We start from the raw sequence: 20,939 nt of genomic DNA on the forward strand, positions 1-20,939 counted from the left end.
GCCGCCGCAGGTTTCAGGAGTGGGCTGCCCCCACCTTGACCTCCTGTTCCGTGCATCCTGCCATGCACCACCTGCGGAAGTGCTCCAGGCTCTGCGCAGTGGAGAGCTGCACAGACGTCGATGCCTTCTTGGTCTTTGAACACATGGAGCTGTTCCTTTGCTCACAAGACACAGAGATGGACGACAAGGGGGGTATCGGATCTTCAGGGGACAGGAGCAGCTCTGGAGGAACACGTTGCGGTGCTCGCCCACACGCAGGAGACAGCCGAGCTACCCAGAACTCATCAGAACTCGCCAGAACAAGCACCTGAAGGGACTCTTGCCAAGAGCATGGATGTGTGGACGGAGCATCTTAAACACTCTACGCGCCAACGCAGCATCCGAAGCATGCGTAGAAAAATGAGTAGAAGCAGAAGGAAGCCAAGGAGCAAGGAACGTGAGGGTACTGAAGCCCAGCAGCTTGGGCTGGAGGAACTCGCGTGGCGAGGGGGCCAGCAGGACCCGAGCCGTGGACCTGGTGCCCGCGGACGCACGGCGTCAGTGTGCAGCTGAAAGGCCATGGTGCGCTTTTCAAAGGAGACCGAATTCCTCCACTCCCACCTGGAGAGGAGGGCCGCACGGTACCGGTACCTGCAGGTGGCAGGCCGCCCACCCCCTTGGGCCCTGGAATTCGGAGAGTGGGCCGGAGCAAGGCCCTCCTTTCTCGGAATGTTCCTGCCCTTGGCACACTGCTCAAGGTCACTGGGGAGGGCGCAGGAAACAAAGGGGCCATGGTGCGGCCCACAGACTTGCTATGGCAGAAATTCTGCATCAACGAGAGGCATGTGGCCTTACGCCAGGTTGCCCGCTGTGATTTCTGTAAAACATCTCCACAAGCAGGTCTTGTCAACCCACCCGCCTCACGCCAACGCTTCCTTTGTGTGCCTAGAACATATAGTTTCTATTCGCTCTAAATAGCTCAGCCCGGCCCCTCCTACAACAGAAGGGGTCATGGAAAGGCAGGGCTGTGCTGCGCTCCGCTCCGGGACTCGCTCCCCGGGGTCTAGCTGTGTGCTAGCTGATGACCGCCGTGCACCTGCATCTGCATGAGCAGCGAGTGCTTACCGCACATGCCCCTTCTCCCAGCCCAGGAGTAGAGACAAGAGAAAAAGGAACTCATGACGGTCAAGATACATCACACACACAAGTGGACATGTTAAAGTGACCCTCTTTGTACAACTGGTTGAAGATGACAATGCCACCGCCACCAATGATAACAATAAAAGGAGCTTGCTATTCATATGGGTTCTGTTCCTGGGATGATGGTCGTAGTGACTCTGAACCCACAGCGGGCAGACCCAGGGCCGTGCGGGCCCACGGCGGTAGCATACCAGACCACTCCTCCTTGGGAGCGCATGTGGCGAAAGTCAGTCCCAGGTCTCCGTCAATGTTTTGGAGGCCCTGTTCAGTAAATGCAAACTGAAGGCCCTGGCATGGTAAGCATGCCCGCAGTAACTCGAGATGGGAACTAAAACAGGAGGCCCTATCTGAAAAACAAGCAAAGCAAGAGGGATGGAATTTGTGGCAGAGAGCTGCCGGAGGTCCCAAGTGCCTTTGGACGCCCCAGTACCAAAAACAAATGCATAAATACATAAGTATATTTTCCATCCTTCTTCCTGCCAGCCATCCAATCGCCTCCATATCCACGCAGCTACTCAATTTCCCATCCGTCTACCACCTACGCATCCACTGCTCATCCATCCCTAGCCGTCCACCTACCTACCCTCACGCTTGCACACGTTCACCCTATAGCCCCCAGCCCCACCCGTCACCACTTTCTAGCTGACATCTTCCGCCTCTTGCTCCCCAGGCCTCAGATCTGCCCCAGATGCCATTTTCTACCCTTCAGAACAACTGCGCCCCAGTGCTGCTGCCCTAGGCGGTCCTGCAGCCCTCCAGCTCCTCTGACCCTCACAGCCACCGCCGCCGCCGAGGAGGGCGGCGTCCGAGTCTGCACTTCCTCCACTATCCCTCCAGCTCGAGCTAAAGGGAGACCTCGCACACACTCCCTCCGACACCGCACCAGTTCTTTATGGAAGCGGATCTGAGATTTCCCCGCCACTGCCCTTCTCATATGAGTGTGCAGAGCATGATCGGTGTAGTCCCCCAAGCTCACTCACTGGAGCGGTGGAGGCGTGCTGACTGAGAGGCAGCTCTGGGAAGGTGGCCCAGCCAAGGGTGCCTGCAGGGGTCCAGCGTGGCTCCCAGTGAAGACAGGTCCCTGGGAGAGGACCAAGATGCGCAGGCGGGGCCACCGGACCGCACTGAGGTGGCCACAGCGGTGTCATGGGCCTGGGTGGGGACGGCCACGCTGTGCTCAGCACCGGGAGCTAGGTCAGGGGCGTCGGGCGGAACCGTAGTCTGCAGGTGCCAGGCTTTGGGTCTTGGCTCTCACATCTGCTACCTTCTGCTCCGGCTGTACCCCCAGGAAGCTAACAGAGCGGTGCTCTCCCTGGGCCCCTGGAAACACTCCCCGAGGGGACCCCGTTCATCTCGCATCAGAGTCCCGCGGGGACAGAACTCTGCTCCTGTGCCCCACGTCCTCAAGTACCAGTGTCCTGCCCACAATTAGATGCTGCTCTTCCAGACCAACGCCGCCCTGCGGGGACGCTGCAGGGAGGTCTGCGGGCCCCTTGGCTGCTCACCCTGCAGAGCCCCAGGAGACCCACCGCCCATGGAAGACAGGTTCCAGGGGCCGGGCGGTGGCAGGCTCAGCCCCCGCATCCCTCCCCCCCCCCACGTCCTTGGTGCCGGCCACATGGGTCTCCCACTCACCCTCCTCAGCCTCATCCCTCCTGCTGTCAGACCTGCGAGCCCCCGGGCTGCTGCCTTCCAGTGTTCCGCACTCCTGCCTGCCCTGTTTCTTTCCCTAGACACACCAGCGGGCGCTCACCAGGCTCGCGCATCTCCCTCAGGAGCTGTGCACACAGCAGGTGAACACAAGTGCTTCCAAGCGTGTTCCTCGCTCCATACTGAGGATGGTGATGGCATCACACGTGTGGCCATGCGCCTGTTTGTCTAGAAATGGGTACATCCATGCTATGCACATAGAGATCCTCGTCCCTGGTCAGGAAGGGATAGGAAGTGGACATGCTTGCAGCAAAGGCACCAACACTACTACGGCATTCTTGGTCTCCAGTGCCAAGAATCTGCAGGTCAGCTCCTGGTGACGGAGGCCCTTTTCCCAGCTAAACTGTGACCCGTGTGGCTGTGGAGTCCTGAAAGCAATCTGTCTGCTAGGTGGTCAGAGCACTTGTGTCTTTGGTTACCGTGGACAACAGTTGGAAACAGCCTCTGAGCGCCCTTCCAGAGGGAAGCAGATACATTCACGAGCGGGCTTTCGGCCGCTGAATTTGTCGGAGAGGCCGACAGGGACGGTCACAGGTCGGCGTGCAGCATCTTGCACTGAGCCTCTTGGGGACAATAGTGTCAAATGTCCAGCCCCGTGTAGCCCCGGCCGCGCACAATGCCCCCTTTCAGGGCTGGAGCCGCTCCCTGAGGAAGAGCCGGCCCGGCCCGGTACCAGCCGGCGCTGGCCCCGAAGCGCAGACACATAAAAACAACGTCAAAAAGCTGTGAGCTGTGAGTGAGGGCTCATTCTGTGAAGTCCTCAAAACTCCTCAGGCGATAAAATGCGAATGGGAGCTAATGGGATTCAAGATGACACTCTGAGACCCACTCTCACCACCACCTCCAGCCGCTTCCCAACATGACTTGTTTTGGGGAATGTATGTTAATTTCTGGAGGTTTTTTCTTTCTCCATTGTTAAGTGTTGGGAGACAATCATGGTCAGAGACTCAGACACCACTTACGTGATCAGCGAAGGGCACTGAACGGAGGGCTGGAGGCAGGCGCTACACACGCCCTCCCTGGGAGAGCCAGGGGTACAGACAAGAACCCATTTTTATCTTTCCCTGAATGAACTGTGAATAAACGGATGATTTCTTTTACAAGGAATTAACCTAAATGTCAACACATGCGGGGCCTGGACATCAGCCCCTGCAGTTCTCCAAGGCTGGAGTGACGCCGACCTCCTGGACTTCCCTTGGAGAACTGTCAGTTTTTATTCCCGAGTGTCCACCCCCTCACTGCAGACTCGTTCCTAGGGGTCTGGAGGCCATGGCGGTGGGCAGGGGGCCGGCCACTCCCGTTCCTCCATCCTGAGGGGCCGGAGGGGGCTGCTGTGGACTCCAGGCCTGGATGTAGGCTGCAGGGGGGATGTGGCTGCCACGCAGATGCCCGGGGCCTGGCTCTCTGCGAACATCCAAACCAAAACACAGCATGAGGAAGGTGCCCTGGAAGCTGACTCCCATGTGACAGGGCTCTGCTGTCTGCGAGGTTGCCAGGGTTGTCACGGGTTGCACTGGTGCCTGATGGGTAATTCAGCACAGGCTTTCCAACAAGACCCAGAGTCCAGGAACCTGGGCACCATCCAGGCCGCCACTGCACCAGCTCTGCTCGGACTTGGCCCCGGGGCTCCTGCCAAGGGCAGCAGTAGCAGGCACACCTCCACCTACGGCTCTTGTCCCACTGTCACCCTCCCTAGAGAGCATGCAAACCTGCTCCTGCGAGGATGCACCTCTGCTGCCCACGCAGCGGCCGGCACATGGGACAGACACCTACGTTTCCCAACCTCAGGCTGAGAGCCGGCGCCACTTCCCTGGAGATGCCATGGTGCCCAGAGCTGGAGACAGACTCAGTGCTCAAGTGCGGGTCAGAGGTAGACTCCCTGTGCAGACCCAGCCCTGCAGGCCCCCCAGGGCATGACCTCTACCTGACCGGTGTCCCAGCCCTGCAGGGGGCCCCCAGGGCCTGGCCTGCACCTGTACGGTATCCCAACCCTGCAGGCCCCCCAGGGCCTGGCCTCCACCTGTACGGTGTCCCAGCTGCGTGGGGCCCCCAGGGCATGGCCTGCACCTGTACGGTATCCCAACCCTGCAGGCCCCCCAGGGCCTGGCCTGCACCTGTACGGTGTCCCAGCTGCGTGGGGCCCCCAGGCCTGGCCTCCACCTGTACAGTGTCCCAGCTGCGTGGGGCCCCCAGGGCATGGGCTCCACCTGTACGGTGTCCCAGCTGCGTGGGCCCCCCCAGGGCCTCTGCCTGGCTTCTGCGATTGCCACCCACCCTCACCTTGCACTCAGCATGTCACTTCCTGTCCCCTGTGCAGTGACTGACCAGGCTGCACACACACAGGTCCACCCTACCCATAGTGGGCAAATAACTCTCCACAGGAGGGCACCTGGGGAGCTCTTTTTTTGTGTGTTCTTTTTGGAAGTGTGTTCCTTTAATAGCAGTCATGAGCATGTGTGTGTACCTGTGTGTGCCATTAGTGTATGACAAGGCACACATGGACATACTGTGTACAGGTGAGTGTGGAATCTCGCTCTTCCTGATCAAGGTGGCTGGCTTCCTTGGGGACTGGCCAGGTGTGGCAGGTGACCTGCCTGGCCAGCAGGTATTCGAATGCCCATTAGTTAGGGGGCATGTTTATGCCACCTGGAGAAAACTAGAGCCAGACGCAGCAGATGGACAGAGACTCTCCAACCACCAGGGCCACGCCAACCACTAAGAAAGAAAGCAGCCTGCTCACAAGCGGTCTGCCAATGAGCTGACCAGCTGCAGCGCTGACCTGGGTCGAGGGCCACTGCCTCTCACGGCCCTCTCTGGAGTTACCTGCACAACCCCGACGTGACAGGAAGTTCTGGGACCTGAGGTTACTGAGGTGCCACGAGTCCATGTGAGGACAGAACAGACGAGACAGACATGGCCTGGGGTCTGCCTGAGACTCACCCCGGACACCGGGGCAGCATGGTGCGCGGCCGCGGGCACAGAGACCCGCCACGCCCCACGCGCTCGTGGACTGGGGGACAAAGTGTGACCAGTCACAAGACACGGTGTTGTCCAGAGACAAAGGGTCGGAGCAAAGGCCTGTGCTTCCCGAGTGGAAGAGGCCAGCACGGCTGGAGGAAGACCAGTCCAGAAACACCCGGAGGCAAGTTCGCAGCCACTGAAGGAAGGTGTCGCCCGGGGCCAAGTGGTGGAAGAATGGAGGCGAGTGCCAGGGGTCTGAGCTGTTCTTGCTGGGGCGATGAGAGCATCTAGGATTGTCAGACTTGTGCAACTCTGGCTACTCAAAAACCCATTAACTAGCACACATACAATGGCACGCAAGCCCACCACAACAAAGCTGCTAAAAATAGAAAAAAAGATGGTGGCTCAGGCCTTGAGCACACGCATGCACATATGCATGCGCACGCACACACAGAGCAATTAAGGAAGTTCCTACTTCACTGTGTTGCTTAAATACCGCTTTTCAATCAAACAGGAAATGAGTCAGGACATAAAAGGAAAGGTACAGGAAGGGCATTCACTAATATTCCACTCCAGGGCCTTCCTAGTACGCATTAGTGATTATGAGAACAGTTGTGAAGGAGTCAGACTTGTCTGCAGAGACAGATTCTGCCAGGATGTTATACTACTATCAACACTCATTCACTAAAGAACCGAAAATCTTAGAGCGGACGTGTAGACAGCAGTGCAGGCTGGGCAGCCTCCTCCCCCACCCCCGCCCCCTGTGCACCTTCACCTGACAGGCAGGAGGTGCCCCAGTGCCCATTCCCGCCCCCAGCACTCTGAGCAAGCCTGGGCCCTATGGCATTCTGAGGCTGACCAGAGTCCTGAGGAAGCAGAAGCAGAGCACTGTCACAGGAAATGGCTCTGAGTCATGATTAAGGAGGCAGGTGGAAGAGGAGGAAAGAAAAGAAAGTTTATCATGAAAAGGCAGCTCACACCTGATGTCCTAACTACACACTCAGGAAGCTGAGATCCAAGGATCCAGGTTCAAAGCCAGCCTGGGCAGGGAAGTTCTTGAGATTCTTATCTCCAATTTACCATCCACAAGTCAGAAGGGGAGCTGTGGCAGAGCACCAGCCCCGAGCAGAAAAAGCTAAAGCTAAGGAACAGTACTCAGGCTCCGAGGTCAAGCCCCCACACCGGCACCCCAAACAACAAGACAATTTGCAATGGGCTTTTCACTTCTGCTGTGTCTGATCAAGTCCCCGTGTCACAGGGAGCAGGTGTAAAAACAGAGGCTCCTGCACTGGGCACGCTGGGTTGGGCCTGGAGCCTGCTCTGCTCCGGAGCCTCCGCCTCACACAGAGCCCTGCGCCCGCTGGGAAGAACTGCTCCAGAAATATTTGCAGAATGAGGACATTCTCTTTCTCAGCACTAGAAAGAAACCTTTGTGCCGGGACCAAGCTCTTTTCTGGGACGCTGAGCTCTTTTCTGCATCTCTCTGCAGAAAAGCTGAGTTGAATTTTCTGCTTCTTTTCAAATTCCTACAAGTTCAGGTGAAACATTATGGAAGGGGCTCTAGGGGACCCCAAGAAAAGACCTGGGTGGGGGCGGGACCAGAGCTCTCCGGAGATCCTGACTCCTGCCTTCTGGGTGCTGAGGGTCACTGGCAGGTTTAGTGCACGCGTTCACTGCTGGGCACCCCGCGATGCTAGCCCCCAATGAAGCACACCCCTGAGCTACAGAACACAGCCATGGCTCACTTGAGGTTGAGTATGGACCGTCAGTGCCTTTGTTCTAAGAACAGGAACAACACACATTACAGCGTCTCCCTAGAATCACCATGACCCAACTCCACCCCTAACCTGTGAACCTCGAAGCCCCATCCCCGTCCTCACGGGGGCGTCTTGCTGGATGGAGAAGCGGCTATGGGGGGAAGAAAGATATGAAACCCATGACTTAATTCACCCTCGATTGTTACTATCAATGTGAATCCCCCCCCCCCCGTCCCCTCAGCTCCCGGGAGGCTGCAGTGGCTCCAGCCGCCTCTGTGGTCCTTAGTTTTCTGCTGACAGGAGAGCCCTGCCCTGGTGAGGGCGAGCCGCACACTCCGGGCAGCTGGGCAGGAGGCCTGGCATTCAGCACGCGTGCTGGGTGAACCTCGCTGCCCAGGCCAGGCTCTGCAGGCTCCCGAGGCCCACAGGCTCCTCACTACTTAGTGTGGCAGGGCCAGCTCTGGCCAGCGCCTTCCCTCTGTGGTGATAAATGTGGTCTGCGAACGCCCGGCACCCATCCTGCATGCTGCGCCGCTGCTGGGTCTGGGCCCAGCTGCGCACAGATGAGCGGGCAGTGAGGGTAGCGCGGCCTGCCGGCCAGGCCTAGGCCTCTGGTGGAGGAGGAAGATCGGGGTTCAGGCGCGGTGTGGGGTGGGCGTGGGGAGCAAGATGCTCCCGAGGACCCCAGGGCCCCTGCCCAGCTCCCACTCACTCACGAACTGCCGAGCACTGCGTTGCTTCCACGTGGGGCTGGCGCCTGCCTCTTCCAAGGAGAAGAGGAAAAGGAGAATGAACACAGCGGCCCTGCGGCGTGGACAGTCCCGGGCCGCGAGGTCCCGGCGCAAAGGCCCTGCATAGAAGGGTGAGGCCCTCCTGGCCTGCGGGGCTGCGCAAGCTCGCTTCCCTCCAGCCCTGCATTGCTTCGGGAAAGCCATACTAAACAGCCCTGGCAGAAGGGGGCTGCTGTCCCTCGGGGTGCACCTGAGCAAGCAGGAAGGGGGGGGGGCTCTGAGGACGGTGATGGGGAGCCCTCAGCATCGCGGAGGAGGAGGAAGGATGCATGGAGAGTGGGTGTGCCTGCTGTGGTGGCGCAGCGTCCCCTGTTGTCACCCGCCAGACCCCCCCACCCTGCACGTAAGGCCCACAGAGGGGCTCCTGGTCTCTGGGTGTGGGACAGTCCCTTGGGACGCCTGAGCCACTGTGACCGGTGACAAACCTGGGCTGGACAGAGGTGGAGATCTGAAAACAGCAGCGTTTCCCAGTGAACCCCAAATGGAGCCAACCTTACCCCCATTCTACACGAGATGGGCTCCTGAACTGGGGTCAGAGCCTGTGGGTTTGCACACTCAAGAGGCCCCCGAGGGACTCGGCCCCGCTGGGCCCGGGCTGGACATACTGCTCGCGCACCGGCGAAAGCCCACGACAGCTGCTGTTTGTGCCATTGTGCGCTCTGTCTCTCTTTGTTCTGAGCCCCGCTGTCCTATTGTAGCTCTGCTGACCCGGAGTGACTCTCTGCAGCCAGCTCCTCGCTGCGGAGGCCCCTCGGGCCCAGCCGCGCCAGGGACCACGGGGCCCCTGTGCTCGGGGGAGCAGCTCCCCTGCACCCCTTCCTGTCTGTGTCCCCCCCTCCCCGGGATGGGCCTGCCCCACACACCTACTCCAGGAACTTGTGGCCTCCTGTGGCAAGTTGTCCGCCAGCCCAGGGCTCACCACACTGGGCCCCATGGCCACGGGCGTGTCCTCTCGGTGATGACCCTCAGCACCAGCACGACCCCTGCTTTCCCTCCGGCCGGGGTCCCCGTGGGTGCTAGATGCTTCCTTCTCCACCTGCTCTGGCCTGCAGGGATAGGTGTGGGGAACGTGGCCGTGACCATGCCCGAGGCATTTTGCCCAACTCTTTAGAATTTGAAAGTAGGGGACATTTGTTTTCCTGCAAATGGAAGCTGTCCTGCAGCAGTGTCAGCGGAGGCCCGCGCTGCCACTGGGGCCGAGGGAGCCTCTCCTGCCCACTGGGAGGCGCGGGACAGCGAGGCCAGGCCCACGTCCCACGCCTTCCCCACCCGGCACGGCAGGCAGGGGCACGGCAGGCAGGGCTCAGGTGCACTGGGGCCCCAGACCCCGGGAACCGCCCGCCCCACAACAGGTTAGGCCGACCCGGTCAGCAGCAACAAGCCCCACCGAGGACACCCACTGTAGCAAAACGCCAGAACGAAGAGGGCTTCTGTTCCCAGGCACAAAAGCCACCCGGGTTCTGAGACAGGTCTTTGGGCAAACCAGCCGTTACAGACATATCGCATCACGTGAGTACATGCGTGTACAGACCTGTAGAGCTGCACATGCGCCTCCTCCTCCTGTCACCCTGCGACTGTGGCCTAGTGACCCCATGCTGCTCTTAGCTGGAGTTCAGCAGGCACAAGACTACTATCTGTTACTGGGCCAGCACGAGACTAGTATTTCACGACGGGGCCAGGCAAGCTGACAGGGAGCAGCCCCTCCTCAGCACCCACAGAACAGGATCCCACAGCACCCCAGGCCAGAGGGCCAGGAGGGAAGCTTTGGACGCCACCTGCCCTTGGGCTGCCAGCGCGGGCCTGCTCCTGTGTGAGGATCGGGGCTGCCAGCGCGGGCCTGCTCCTGTGTGAAGATCAGGGCTGCCAGTGGGCCTGCTCCTGTGTGAGGATCGGGAGGATCAGGGCTGCCAGCGCGGGCCTGCTCCTGTGTGAGGATCGGGGCTGCCAGTGGGCCTGCTCCTGTGTGAGGATCGGGGCTGCCAACGCGGGCCTGCTCCTGTGTGAGGATCGGGGCTGCCAGTGGGCCTGCTCCTGTGTGAGCATCCGGGCTGCCAGTGCGGGCCTGCTCCTGTGTGAGGATTGGGAGGATCGAGGCTGTCAGCGCAGGCCTGCTCCTGTGTGAGGATCGGGGCTGCCAGCGCGGGCCTGCTCCTGTGTGAGGATTCCACAGAGCAGCCAGGTCCTTGGTCAGGAGGGGGCGTGACTTTCACCTGTCTGTCCCCAGGACTGTGGGGCACCCAGGTCTCCTGGTGAGCACAGAAACGCCAGGCTCTGGTCCTGTCTGTGTCAGGAGCACAGAGGGCTGGCAAGTCCCTTTGCCCACCAGGTGTGCTCCAGCCTGGCCTGAGCGCCAGGAGGGGCGGGAGGAGGGGCAGGGGTGGAGCTCCCTCTGCTTCCGGTTGAAGTAGAATTTGCACAATGGAAATGATGTTGACTGAGTGGAGGAGGTGCACACTGTGTACATGACACCCACCAATGTGGCTGTGTCACGGAAGCTTCTTGGAAATACAGTTTAAAGACGGTATGCTCCCCTGGTGACCCGGGGGACTGAACCCCGGCCTCACACTTGGCAAATGCTCTGCCCCCTGGGCCATGCCCCGTCTTTATTGAAGATCATGTCCATGCACCCCCACCACACTCGGCTGGCAGAACGACGTCAAAGTGACTGTCTTGGGGGACAGGCAGCCAGGGTGGTGGACATGCGCTCTCTCTAGTGACCCCTAGTGGGGAGGAGGTGGTGCTGCCCGCCCCTGGGCATCCACACCAAGGGACTGTGCTCCCTCTGAGCTAGACGTCATGCGGCTCTGCTCTGCTCTGCTCTGCTCGGCTCTGCTAGGCTTGGCCTGCAGGACGCCCCCAGGGAACAGCCCCAGGCTGCTGTGTAGGCCCAGCTGCCAAGGCAGGTCTGCAGAAGGTTTCGGGCCTTGGACCACAGCCTGTGGACTGACAGCAAGAGAGGGGCTGAGCTGCGTGGCCCCGCTGGTCAGAGTTCAGGAGCCACGGGAGCATTATCAGACGGCAAGCGAGGGGAGCCGGCAGCCCCGGGGCGCAGCCCAGGCCCACAGCGCCAGCCGCAGCACCATTACTACCCATCGCCTCTGCCGGTGACTGCTGCCAAGCATGGTGAGGAGGTCTGCTAGCAACGCCTCAAGAGCATCCCTGAAGAAGGGACAGAGGATGGCGCACACTGTGAGAATCATCTGCGCGACAGCCAGGGCTCCGGCTCTCCAGGCCCAGCCCAGTCTCCCTGGTGGCTCGTGGAGCTCTGTCTTCTTTGGGCCCACACACTAAGGGCAGATGGTACCCGTGTCATTCCAGCCCACCTCCACCTGTCTGTGCCCAGAGGCTCCCCTTCCCTGTGTGCCTGTGCCACACAAGTCTGTGCGGAGGGCCTGTCCTCCACCACACAGCCTCCCCCCAGCTGAGGGCCCGTCCTCCACCGCACAGCCTCCCCCGGCTGAGGCTCTGTCCTCCACCGCACAGCCTCCCCCAGCTGAGGACCCATCCTCCACCGCACAGCCTCCCCCAAGCCGAGGGTCCGACCTCCACCGCACAGCCTCCCCCAGCTGAGGGCCTGTCCTCCACCACACAGCCTCCCCCAAGCCGAGGGTCCGACCTCCACCACACAGCCTCCCCAGCTGAGGCTCTGTCCTCCACCGCACAGCCTCCCCCAGCTGAGGGCCCGTCCTCCACTGCACAGCCTCCCCCAGCTGAGGGCCTGTCCTCCACCGCACAGCCTCCCCCAGCTGAGGGCCCGTCCTCCACCGCACAGCCTCCCCCAGCTGAGGGCCCGTCCTCCACCGCACAGCCTCCCCCAGTTGAGGGCCCGTCCTCCACCGCACAGCCTCCCGCCCCCTTGTCACAGTACAAGGTACAGAGGGATGGCAGCAGGGAGGTGAGACCTGGTTAGGCCACCCTTGCCTGAACACCTGTCTAGTCAGACTACATTGTGTGTGCACGCGAGTGTATACACGAGTTATGTGTGTACACGTGTGTGATATTCAGCCCCTCAGTGCTGGCTTTAACCTCCAGCCCAATGGGAAGAAGCCACCACTCCCAAAGCGCAGGAGCGCCCTCTTCTGGAGCCCCTCGGTGTGGCTGGCTTGTGCTGCTCCTGGGACCCCACCAGCTGGCCGGGTGGGCGGGCTGGGCACGTGCTTCCTTGTGCCGGCATCCACATGACAGTTCTGTGTGGGCAGAGGACGGGGTGTGTGGCTCAGCAAAGCTTTGCCACGAGCCCGCCACAAAGCACCCTGTTCCCCCAAGCCAGGCGTGTGTTGACCAGGCTGCCCCGCCCGGCAGCATCCTCCTCTTGAGTAGCCTGTGAACCACACTGACAGCAACCGCAGTTCCGTCAGAGGAAAAGTACAGCGAGACCGAGGGCACGGACGAGGTCCTTGGGCGGGATCTTCCCCAGGAGGTGTGAACTCTGTCAGGCTCGTTGGCACATGGCTGAGCGCAGGCACACAGAGAGTCAGTGTGAGCTGAGTCTGACTCAGTTTGTGGCTTGAGGCCTGCCCTCCCGCACCTGTGCCCAGTCAGGGTCAGTCTCTGCCTGGAGCCGACCTCTGTCTCACAGGTCCAGACTGAGTGTGTGATTTTCCAGTGAGGAGAGCATTTTCCACACTAGCACACCTCCCCATCTGTCTTCTGTTGCCAGGACAAAATGTTCAGCAAGAGCTTAAAGATGGCCACGGGATGGCCACCAATGACCTGCAGGCTCAGGGAAGGCCCGCACGTGGGGAGCAGCCGGGCAGACCTGGGAAGGCCTGTAAAGGGAAGGGGCGGCTCTTACCAGAAGCCACTGGTGCACCACACCACACAGCCTCTAAGAAATCCCTCCGGCACCTTCCACCGCCACACTGCACTGCTGGGATCCAGGGGAAACTAACCAAGGTCAAAGCCAGACACACAAGCTCACAACAATCCTGGGACTGAGTCACTCTGACTGTGGGGTGCACACCAGGCCTCCCAGAACTCCCTGACTTACAGCTGAGTGAACTGAGGACGTGCATAGGTTGTGGCTGCCCAGTCCAGCCCTGGGCTCCGACTGTATAATCCTGACCATGTGTGGCTGCTGTAATCCTGACCGTGTGTGGCTGCTGTAATCCTGACCGTGTGTGTCTGTCTGTAATCCTGACCGTGTGTGGCTGCTGTAATCCTGACAGTGTGTGGCTGCTGTAATCCTGACAGTGTGTGGCTGGCTGTAATCCTGACAGTGCATGGCTGCTGTAATCCTGACAGTGTGTGGCTGCTGTAATCCTGACAGTGTGTGGCTGGCTGTAGTCCTGACAGTGTGTGGTTGCTGTAATCCTGACAGTGCATGGCTGCTGTAATCCTGACATCATGCAGCTGGCTTCTCCCTGCATCCCAGTACCAGGAACAACACAGCAGGCATCAGGGAGCCGCTGGCCCCGGCTTCTTCCCGAGGAGCACACACCCACCCAGGTCTGTGGGGAGCTTGAGGAGCGCACGCTCTGGGCTTGCCTGGGTCTACACCTTGAATCAGAGACAGGAATTCTCCCAACCTGGGGAGGTTACAGATGCCTTGGAAAGCAGCTTCGGAAAGCATCCTGTCCTCTTCATTCGGGGAGGGTCCTCAGGCTGGGGGTGCGGCTTGGGAGGTGGGGGAGGACCTGCCTAGTATGCACGAGATTCTAGGTTCAATCCCCAACTCGAGAAAGAAAAGAGGAGAGGGTGCTGACAGACCTTTTATGTCGTGTGTACACATCTGAGCGTGACACAGGCGTGCACTTACATGCTGGGATGCTAACAGAGAGACTGTCATTGGTACAACAGTCCTATACACAACCAGCTAGGAGTGAAAACAAAACCTTACATCTGGCGTTTGTCTCTGTCACTTTCTGCATGTGCTGGTGTGTTCTGCGATCCTCTGTACGTGTGAGCTCTTGGTGTGCACTGGTGACCCATTCTATACACGGCTGACCATACACAACGGACGCCCCCACACCCTCCTGTGGGCCTGGCCCCGACTCCGCCCAGCTGCTTTCTGCTCCTCCCTCTGCCGGAAGAGAGCCACTGACAGCGGTTCCCGAGGACATGCGCGTGAGCGCTGGGTGGGTCAGCCGCATCTCTCGGCCATCAGAGGAGGCACCCTGGTTTGGCCATGCGTGGGAGAGGCTGTGTCTGGAGGCTGAAGACAGAGGGGGGTGGCCGAGCGGTGATTACGTGTGCTCGCTCTGGAGGGGAGGGGGCAGAAAGGACGGACCTTGAAAAGAGCGAGTGAATCGGAGCAACAGCAACCCATGAAGCCTGCTTTGCTAGCAAGTGAAGTGGACAGGAGCTCAGAGGCTGGGCTTGGGACCTGGCTTGAGGTGCGGGGAGGGGGAGAGGCAGCGGAGGGAGGCCCCCCGCAGGCTGGTGTGGGGAGGGGGAGGGGCGGCGGAGGGAGGCCCCGCAGGCCGGTGTGGGGGAAGGGAGGTGGCCTTCTCAGGTGAGGACCTGGAGTCCTCAGGACCCTAGCCGGCTGCACCGTGACACCACGGGTATGTTCCACGCAGCATCGAGAAAAGCCAGGGCAGGCACAGCAGTCACGCGCCAACCCCCGGCCCAGTCCCCGGCTAGCTCGCTGTGTGGGGGCCACGGCAGTGGCTGATGCCCCCAGCCCCAAGCAGGGGTGAGAGGAGGCGTGCAGAGAACACGGGGCGGTGCTGGCCGGGGCTACGGGAGATTCCCAAACCAAAGCAACAGAAACAGCAAGACAGGGCCCGCACGGGCGTCACGGTGCTCCGGGCTCTGCGATCACCCACACTGTCCCAGCAAGCGCGGTCGCCATGTGACACACGCGTTCCAAGTCTACATCACACGCCAGACACGCCACCTGCCACGCACGCCACATACCAAACACGTCACTGTCTTCCGAGGCCATCGGGGAAAGCTCGCCGCGACGTCTTCTCTTTTCTGGCTCTCCTCCGTCGCTCATTTTGCCAATCTGTAAAAACATGACAAAATCCTTTCTTGAGAATCAGCATCCTTGCGATGGTGATGGCGTGCACGTTCCTCGGCCCTTGGACCACACTCTCCCCTCGCCTTCATGTGGAGAGGGAACTAAGCTTAAGGGTGACTCTCGGCAGAAGTTTCTGGATTTGGGTTTGTCTTCCCTGCTGAAGTACTCCGTGCAACGCTCTGGGGGTGCAGCTCAGGGTGGGCTGCTCTGACTGCAAGTGATTGGGCCGGATGCCAGGCCCACCTCCCTTCAGCCCAGCTTTGGCTAGCGAGAAGCCAATCAGAACTCTGGGGACAGATGGCGAAGGTGCCATCCCGCGCTGCTTCCCGGCCCTGTGTGGCCGGCATGGGGAAGGCCCTCTCTCCCCCAGGGCCCTGCAGCGTCGCTGGGACTCTCCACTCTCGGAGGAAGCCCCGCCCTGTGCTTCGCTCGGCTCTCAACAGCACTGGGGGATATCTACTGTGGAGTTTTAAGTTCTCCTTTCCCAGTCTCGTCACAAGCTTGGGGAGGGGCTGTGGCTCCCTATCCTCAGATCGGTGCCATTCAATCACTTGGTTGTGTTACTAGGTCACACTTTCATATAAATTAAAATCCAAAGCTCATGGCTCACGCCTGTCATCCTACCCACTCAGGAGGCTGAGATCTGAGGATCACATTTCAAAGCCAGCCCAGGCAGGAAAGTCCATGAGACTCTTATCTCTAATAAACCACCAGAAAACCAGAAGTGGTGCTGTGGCTCAAGGGGTAGAGTGCTCGTCTTGAGCTGGAGAGCTGAGGGACAGCACCCAGGCACAGAGTTCAAGCCCCAAGACCAACAGAAAAAATAAAATTCAACAGCCCGGCAGGTGGCCAGCAGCCACGTCCTGCTCCCTCCTGCAGTGCTGTGGCCGCCCCTGGGCCTGCACTGGATCCTATGCCTCTCCCTCTGTCACCCCGCGGGGGGTTGATTGTCTCAGCATGCAGAACGAGCTGCTCATCAGCCCACACCTGCAGGCTGTGGTCCATGTCGTGAGGACTCCGCCAGGCTTGTCTGTGTCAGGATGACCCCTGACCATCATGCCCCAGCAGGATAGCCCTGGGCCCAGTGAGTCAATGGGAGCGTGCTCCGGGCCTTCCCCGGGGCCTCGGCCTGCAGTGGGTCCCATGGGAGCATGCTCCCGGCCTTCCCTGGCGCCTTGGACTGCAGCGTGCTGCTGCCAGGTGGGTCTCCCTCACTAGCTTCTTCCTCCAGCCCCCCACTCATCAGGAGCCTGTCGGTTCCTGAGTGCCTCTGGCCCGGGCCAGTGAGATGCGTGCGGCCCCCAGCTCCAGAAGGCAGGCAGAAGTTACAGTCTGGGGCCTGGCTACAGTGCACACTCGCGTGTGGTCTGTTAGCTGTGTGACCCTGGGCATGCCTCCCAGCCGCCCTGGGCCTCCATTTTCTCACCTATCAAAGGCAGGAAAAAGGCTAGAGGCCTCACTCAAAGGAATGGAGCCCCTGCCGTGGGTTCAAGCCCCCATGTTGCCATAAAACACAGAAACAAACCAAACCAACACGCAAACGGAGGAGGAAGTACCACTGATTTCTGGCGTGGTCTGGAACACGCCTGGTACATGAACCACTGTTCCTTCAGTGAATGGGAATCCTGAGGGAAAATCCTGGGCGTGGTTGGTCTCCCTAGCACCTCTGTTCTGGGCAACAGGCTGCTCCTCCCCGCCCGCTCTACTTCCCTTCTGGCGGGCTCCTCCCTCTGGGGGCTTCTCCTGGCTCTGGCAGAGCTGGCAGGCTCTGAGCCCTTGGTGCTTGAGAGCAGCACCCGGCATGGGCCCAGCCCCCTCTAGCCTGGCCCTCACACGGGGGCTGGTAAGAAGAGCAAGCTGCGCCCCCATAGGGAGGGACCACGCGGTGCTGGAGCAGCCAGCAATGCGGCCAGAAGCCTGGGCACTGGAGAGCGGAACGGGCCTGCAGAGGAGCTGCCCTCCATGATGCAGGTAGGGAGCGTTTGCTGCCCAAGTTGCCACTGGCCTGATTCTCTGCAGTAGCCACAGGAAACTGATCCAGCGCCTGGAAACCTGTGGAGATTCACACGTACAGTCAACGATAACCAACAAAGAAAACAAGGTGCACTCATTGTTATAAACTAGTACTAAGTCTCTTTCTCTGAGTAGAACACAAAAGCAAACGCCCATCACTCAGCTTCCGGGGGTCAGAGGGGCTGTGCACCAGCCCTGCGTGGTTGGGGCCTGCTGGGGGGCTGGAAGGCCCCCTGTCGGCCCCAGGACCTGTGGGGCAGCTCAGCCTTCACCAGACACAGCGGAGCCAGAAGTCGCCTACACCACAGACAAGATGAGACTCAGCACTGAGTCCAGCCACGCACTCCACGGAAACGAGTGCTCCGTCACCCCGGCAACACACCTACCCGCGGGAGATTAGCTAAGCAGCGCACCTACACGCACACACCGAACACACGCGCGCACACCTACAGGAACACAGGGCACTTGTGAATACAAGGCACACACATGCACAATCCGCACACACACGTGTCCACATGCTTTATGCACACAATGTGCAGGCACACAAGCACTGTGCACACGTCCATACACACCTCTTGCACACATGTGCATACACACATGTGTATATGTATACAACACACATGCAAATACCCGCATTCACAGGTAGTGCACCTGTACATGACCACATTCTTGCAGTTTTACAAGACCGGGGCCTGGAGATGACGAGCTCTGGAAGGCGTGCCCGGGCCAGAGGGTTTGTTTCTATTCACTGTAGAGCAGTCGGTGCAATTCCAGAACTTGTAGCAACAGAGTTCTCTGGGGAAGGGAAACACGCTGTGGTAGTGTGGGGCAGGCGGTATAAGGTGTACTACCGAAGTATTGATTCAGACAAGAAAATACTAAACAAGAGAGAGAAGAGGCTGAGGCGTGTCTCGAAGTGCTAGGTCCTGAGTCATGCCCCCTCCACGCTGCTGAGGGAAACACAGGTGGGGGCCGGAGGCAGGGTGCATGCTTTAACCCAGCTGCCTGGGAGGCAGAGATCAGGAGGACTGGAGTTTGAGGGTGGTGCTGGCAAAAAGTCAGCGAGACCCCCATCTCAACAAGCAAGCCAGCATAGTGGTGTGGCTCTAGGACCCACCTGTGTGAGGGGCAACGTGGTCCGAGACCTTCCCCAGACAAAGCACAGGGTTCAGCAAGAACAAGCTGGAAACCCGGTTCTGAAGGATGGGCCCAGGATCGGGATGCAGCGTGTGCTTCCCAAAGCCGGGATGGAGAGATGTGCGGCACACACGGCCCGGCGTGGTGCGTGCAGACCTTCCAGGGCGGCTGTCATAACCACTGCGATGGGGGAGAGTGTGGGAGCAGGCAGGTGCTCCCCAGAAAGCTCGGCAGCAGTTAGCGTGACCGGCACTCGAGGTGATGCCAGGAAGGTGAGCGCGTCTGCACCACACCTGCACAGCCAGGCCTGCAGCTGCATTCCTCACAATAACTGAAATAACCTGGAAATGATCCAAATGCTCAGCAATGAATGAAACATAAATTTAAGTGTGAGTGTTCGTCTGGAGAAGCACCACACAGCGACCCTCAGGACCGAGCACACAGGCGCAGTCTCCCTGCCCCACAGGGCGGGAGGGAGGGGAAGGGACAGTGAAGGGACAGGGAGCTTTGAGGCCAGTGGGCGTTCCCAAGGAGCCGCGGTGATGGACGCACAGCCCAGTAAATGCAGGAAAAGCACAGCAGCACACGCCGTAAATAGGTGAACTGTAGGCATGAACTATGAACTTCACCTCAGCAAGGAAGCCAAGAACAGTCCAGTGGGGGGGAGGGGTGTGGCTCACAGCGTGCTGAGCACGCAGGACCTGGGTTTAGTCCTCAGGCGAGCAGGGAGGTGGGATGGAGAAAGGGCAATCACACACCCACACACCATAAAAGGGCAGCTCGCAGGACCCACAGACGGACAGAGAGACGGCCAGTGCAGGGTCTCGGGGTGGAGCTTGCCGGGCAGGTCTCCTCCAGAAAATGCGACCTTTCGGCAATGGCCTTTACCTGCTCGGTTTCAAGCCCACTCTGCATGAGAGCACTCTGTGGTGGGATTGGGACCAGAGCGATCTTCAAGCAACAAATGCCTAGAAACGTGCTCAGGACTTCATTTCAACGCCAACCCAAAACACCTACTAGCTGGTGTCAGAGTGCAATGCTCACCTGGATTTCTCACCTAACTAGCTGCCTGTTGGCTTCTATTCCAGGATGTTCTTTTTAGAAGTTCTCAGCTTTCCATCCTGAATCCTGTGTTGGCAAATGACCCTCAGGGAGGCAAGGCAAACCCAGAGGCAGACAGGTGGTGAATTTTAACTCTGATGCAAACGCACGGGCATCTAAGTTTATGCAAGGGCATTTGTTCTGTTCAAAAAAAGTCCCCTCACTAAGAATAGAGCAAGGCCATAGAGAGCTCCTGGATGATTCTGAATGAAGGTGAATACGTTTCTTGTAGCTTTGCATGGTACAAGACTATCCCACTCGATTTCCCTGAGCTGTTACTCTGCTTCCATGCGAGTCTTTATTTAATAATCCCTCCCTGTGGGGTGGAGGTCCAGGGCGGCTTTGAAGACCACGTGTCTTTGCTCAAGAGAGACAGAAGTGGTTCACAACACAGTCAGTCTCTGAATAGATACCCAGCAGTGCCAACCTCTCCACCAGCTGCCACACACGCAGGCCCAGTGGTGCTCAAACGCATGCGTGCTGGACCGGCTCAGGCAGCCGGGGCGGGGCGGTGCAGCCCTCAGCCCCCGCCATCAGCCGCTCACCTGCGGGATGTCTACACTCACATCCTTCAAAAGGTGGAAATAAATTCTGATTAAGCAAAAACTACGGAGAGTGCTGGAAAAGGAGGGAGAGTCTGTCTCAGTGGAGTCTGCTTGACACACGGGCAGGTGTGACACAGGTGTAAAAACTGTCTTCTTATGGAGTATTCCACTGGTTCCTGGGGAAGCATGTGTGTGTGCGTGCGTGCTGAGGGGGAGGGGACGTGACTGAGCAATCACCCTCCACCTCCGGGTCTGGTTTAGTCCACATGATCTTGTGCTCAGGAACAGCCTGTGAGGAGCCGGCTTGGGAGGAGAGCACGTTGCTCTCCCAGGCCAAGCACAAGGAGGCTGGACTTCAGCTCCGAGAGAACACTCGCTCACACCAACCTGACCCGATGCCCGCCGTTCCCGGGAGGCTACGACAGAACCCCCGGCCAGGCTACGCCACCCTCCCATGCACACTGATCGCAGGATGGTGGGGACCACGGGCGCGGCTGACCTGGGTGGCCTTGGGGAAGGGCCAGTGGGCGCGGCGGCCCTCCACGGCCGCAGAGCTCGTCCTCCTCAGAGAAGGTGGCACCCTCGTATCTGCTCCCCCCCCCCCGTTCCCTTGCAGCTGTTCCTGCTGCGGGGCAAGGAAGGGCCCGGGGCTGACAGTGGGCTTGGGGCGAGCTGGGGAGCACAGAAGGCAGGAGGGACGGATTCCGTCCATCCTCCCCAGCTAGGGCTGGGCCAGCAGAGACAAACCTCTAACACACAGGCGACGCCGTGGCAGCTT

The 20,939-nt window shown here is 59.7% G+C and overlaps 1 protein-coding gene across 3 annotated transcripts in view; it reads right to left on the reverse strand.

The window, feature by feature from the left end:
- The window catches only part of Mbp (myelin basic protein), a 56,063-nt gene that overhangs the window by 28,148 nt on the left and 6,976 nt on the right, over nt 1-20,939 (reverse strand). For all 3 annotated transcript variants that reach the window (XM_013026130.1, XM_013026127.1, XM_013026128.1), the window contains exon 2: nt 15,260-15,350. In XM_013026130.1, the coding sequence (XP_012881584.1) occupies nt 15,260-15,350 (91 nt within the window). The remainder of the gene's footprint in view (nt 1-15,259; nt 15,351-20,939) is intronic.

The sequence above is a fragment of the Dipodomys ordii genome, unplaced genomic scaffold, assembly GCF_000151885.1.
Source record: "Dipodomys ordii isolate 6190 unplaced genomic scaffold, Dord_2.0 Scaffold91, whole genome shotgun sequence".
NCBI lineage: Eukaryota > Metazoa > Chordata > Mammalia > Rodentia > Heteromyidae > Dipodomys > Dipodomys ordii.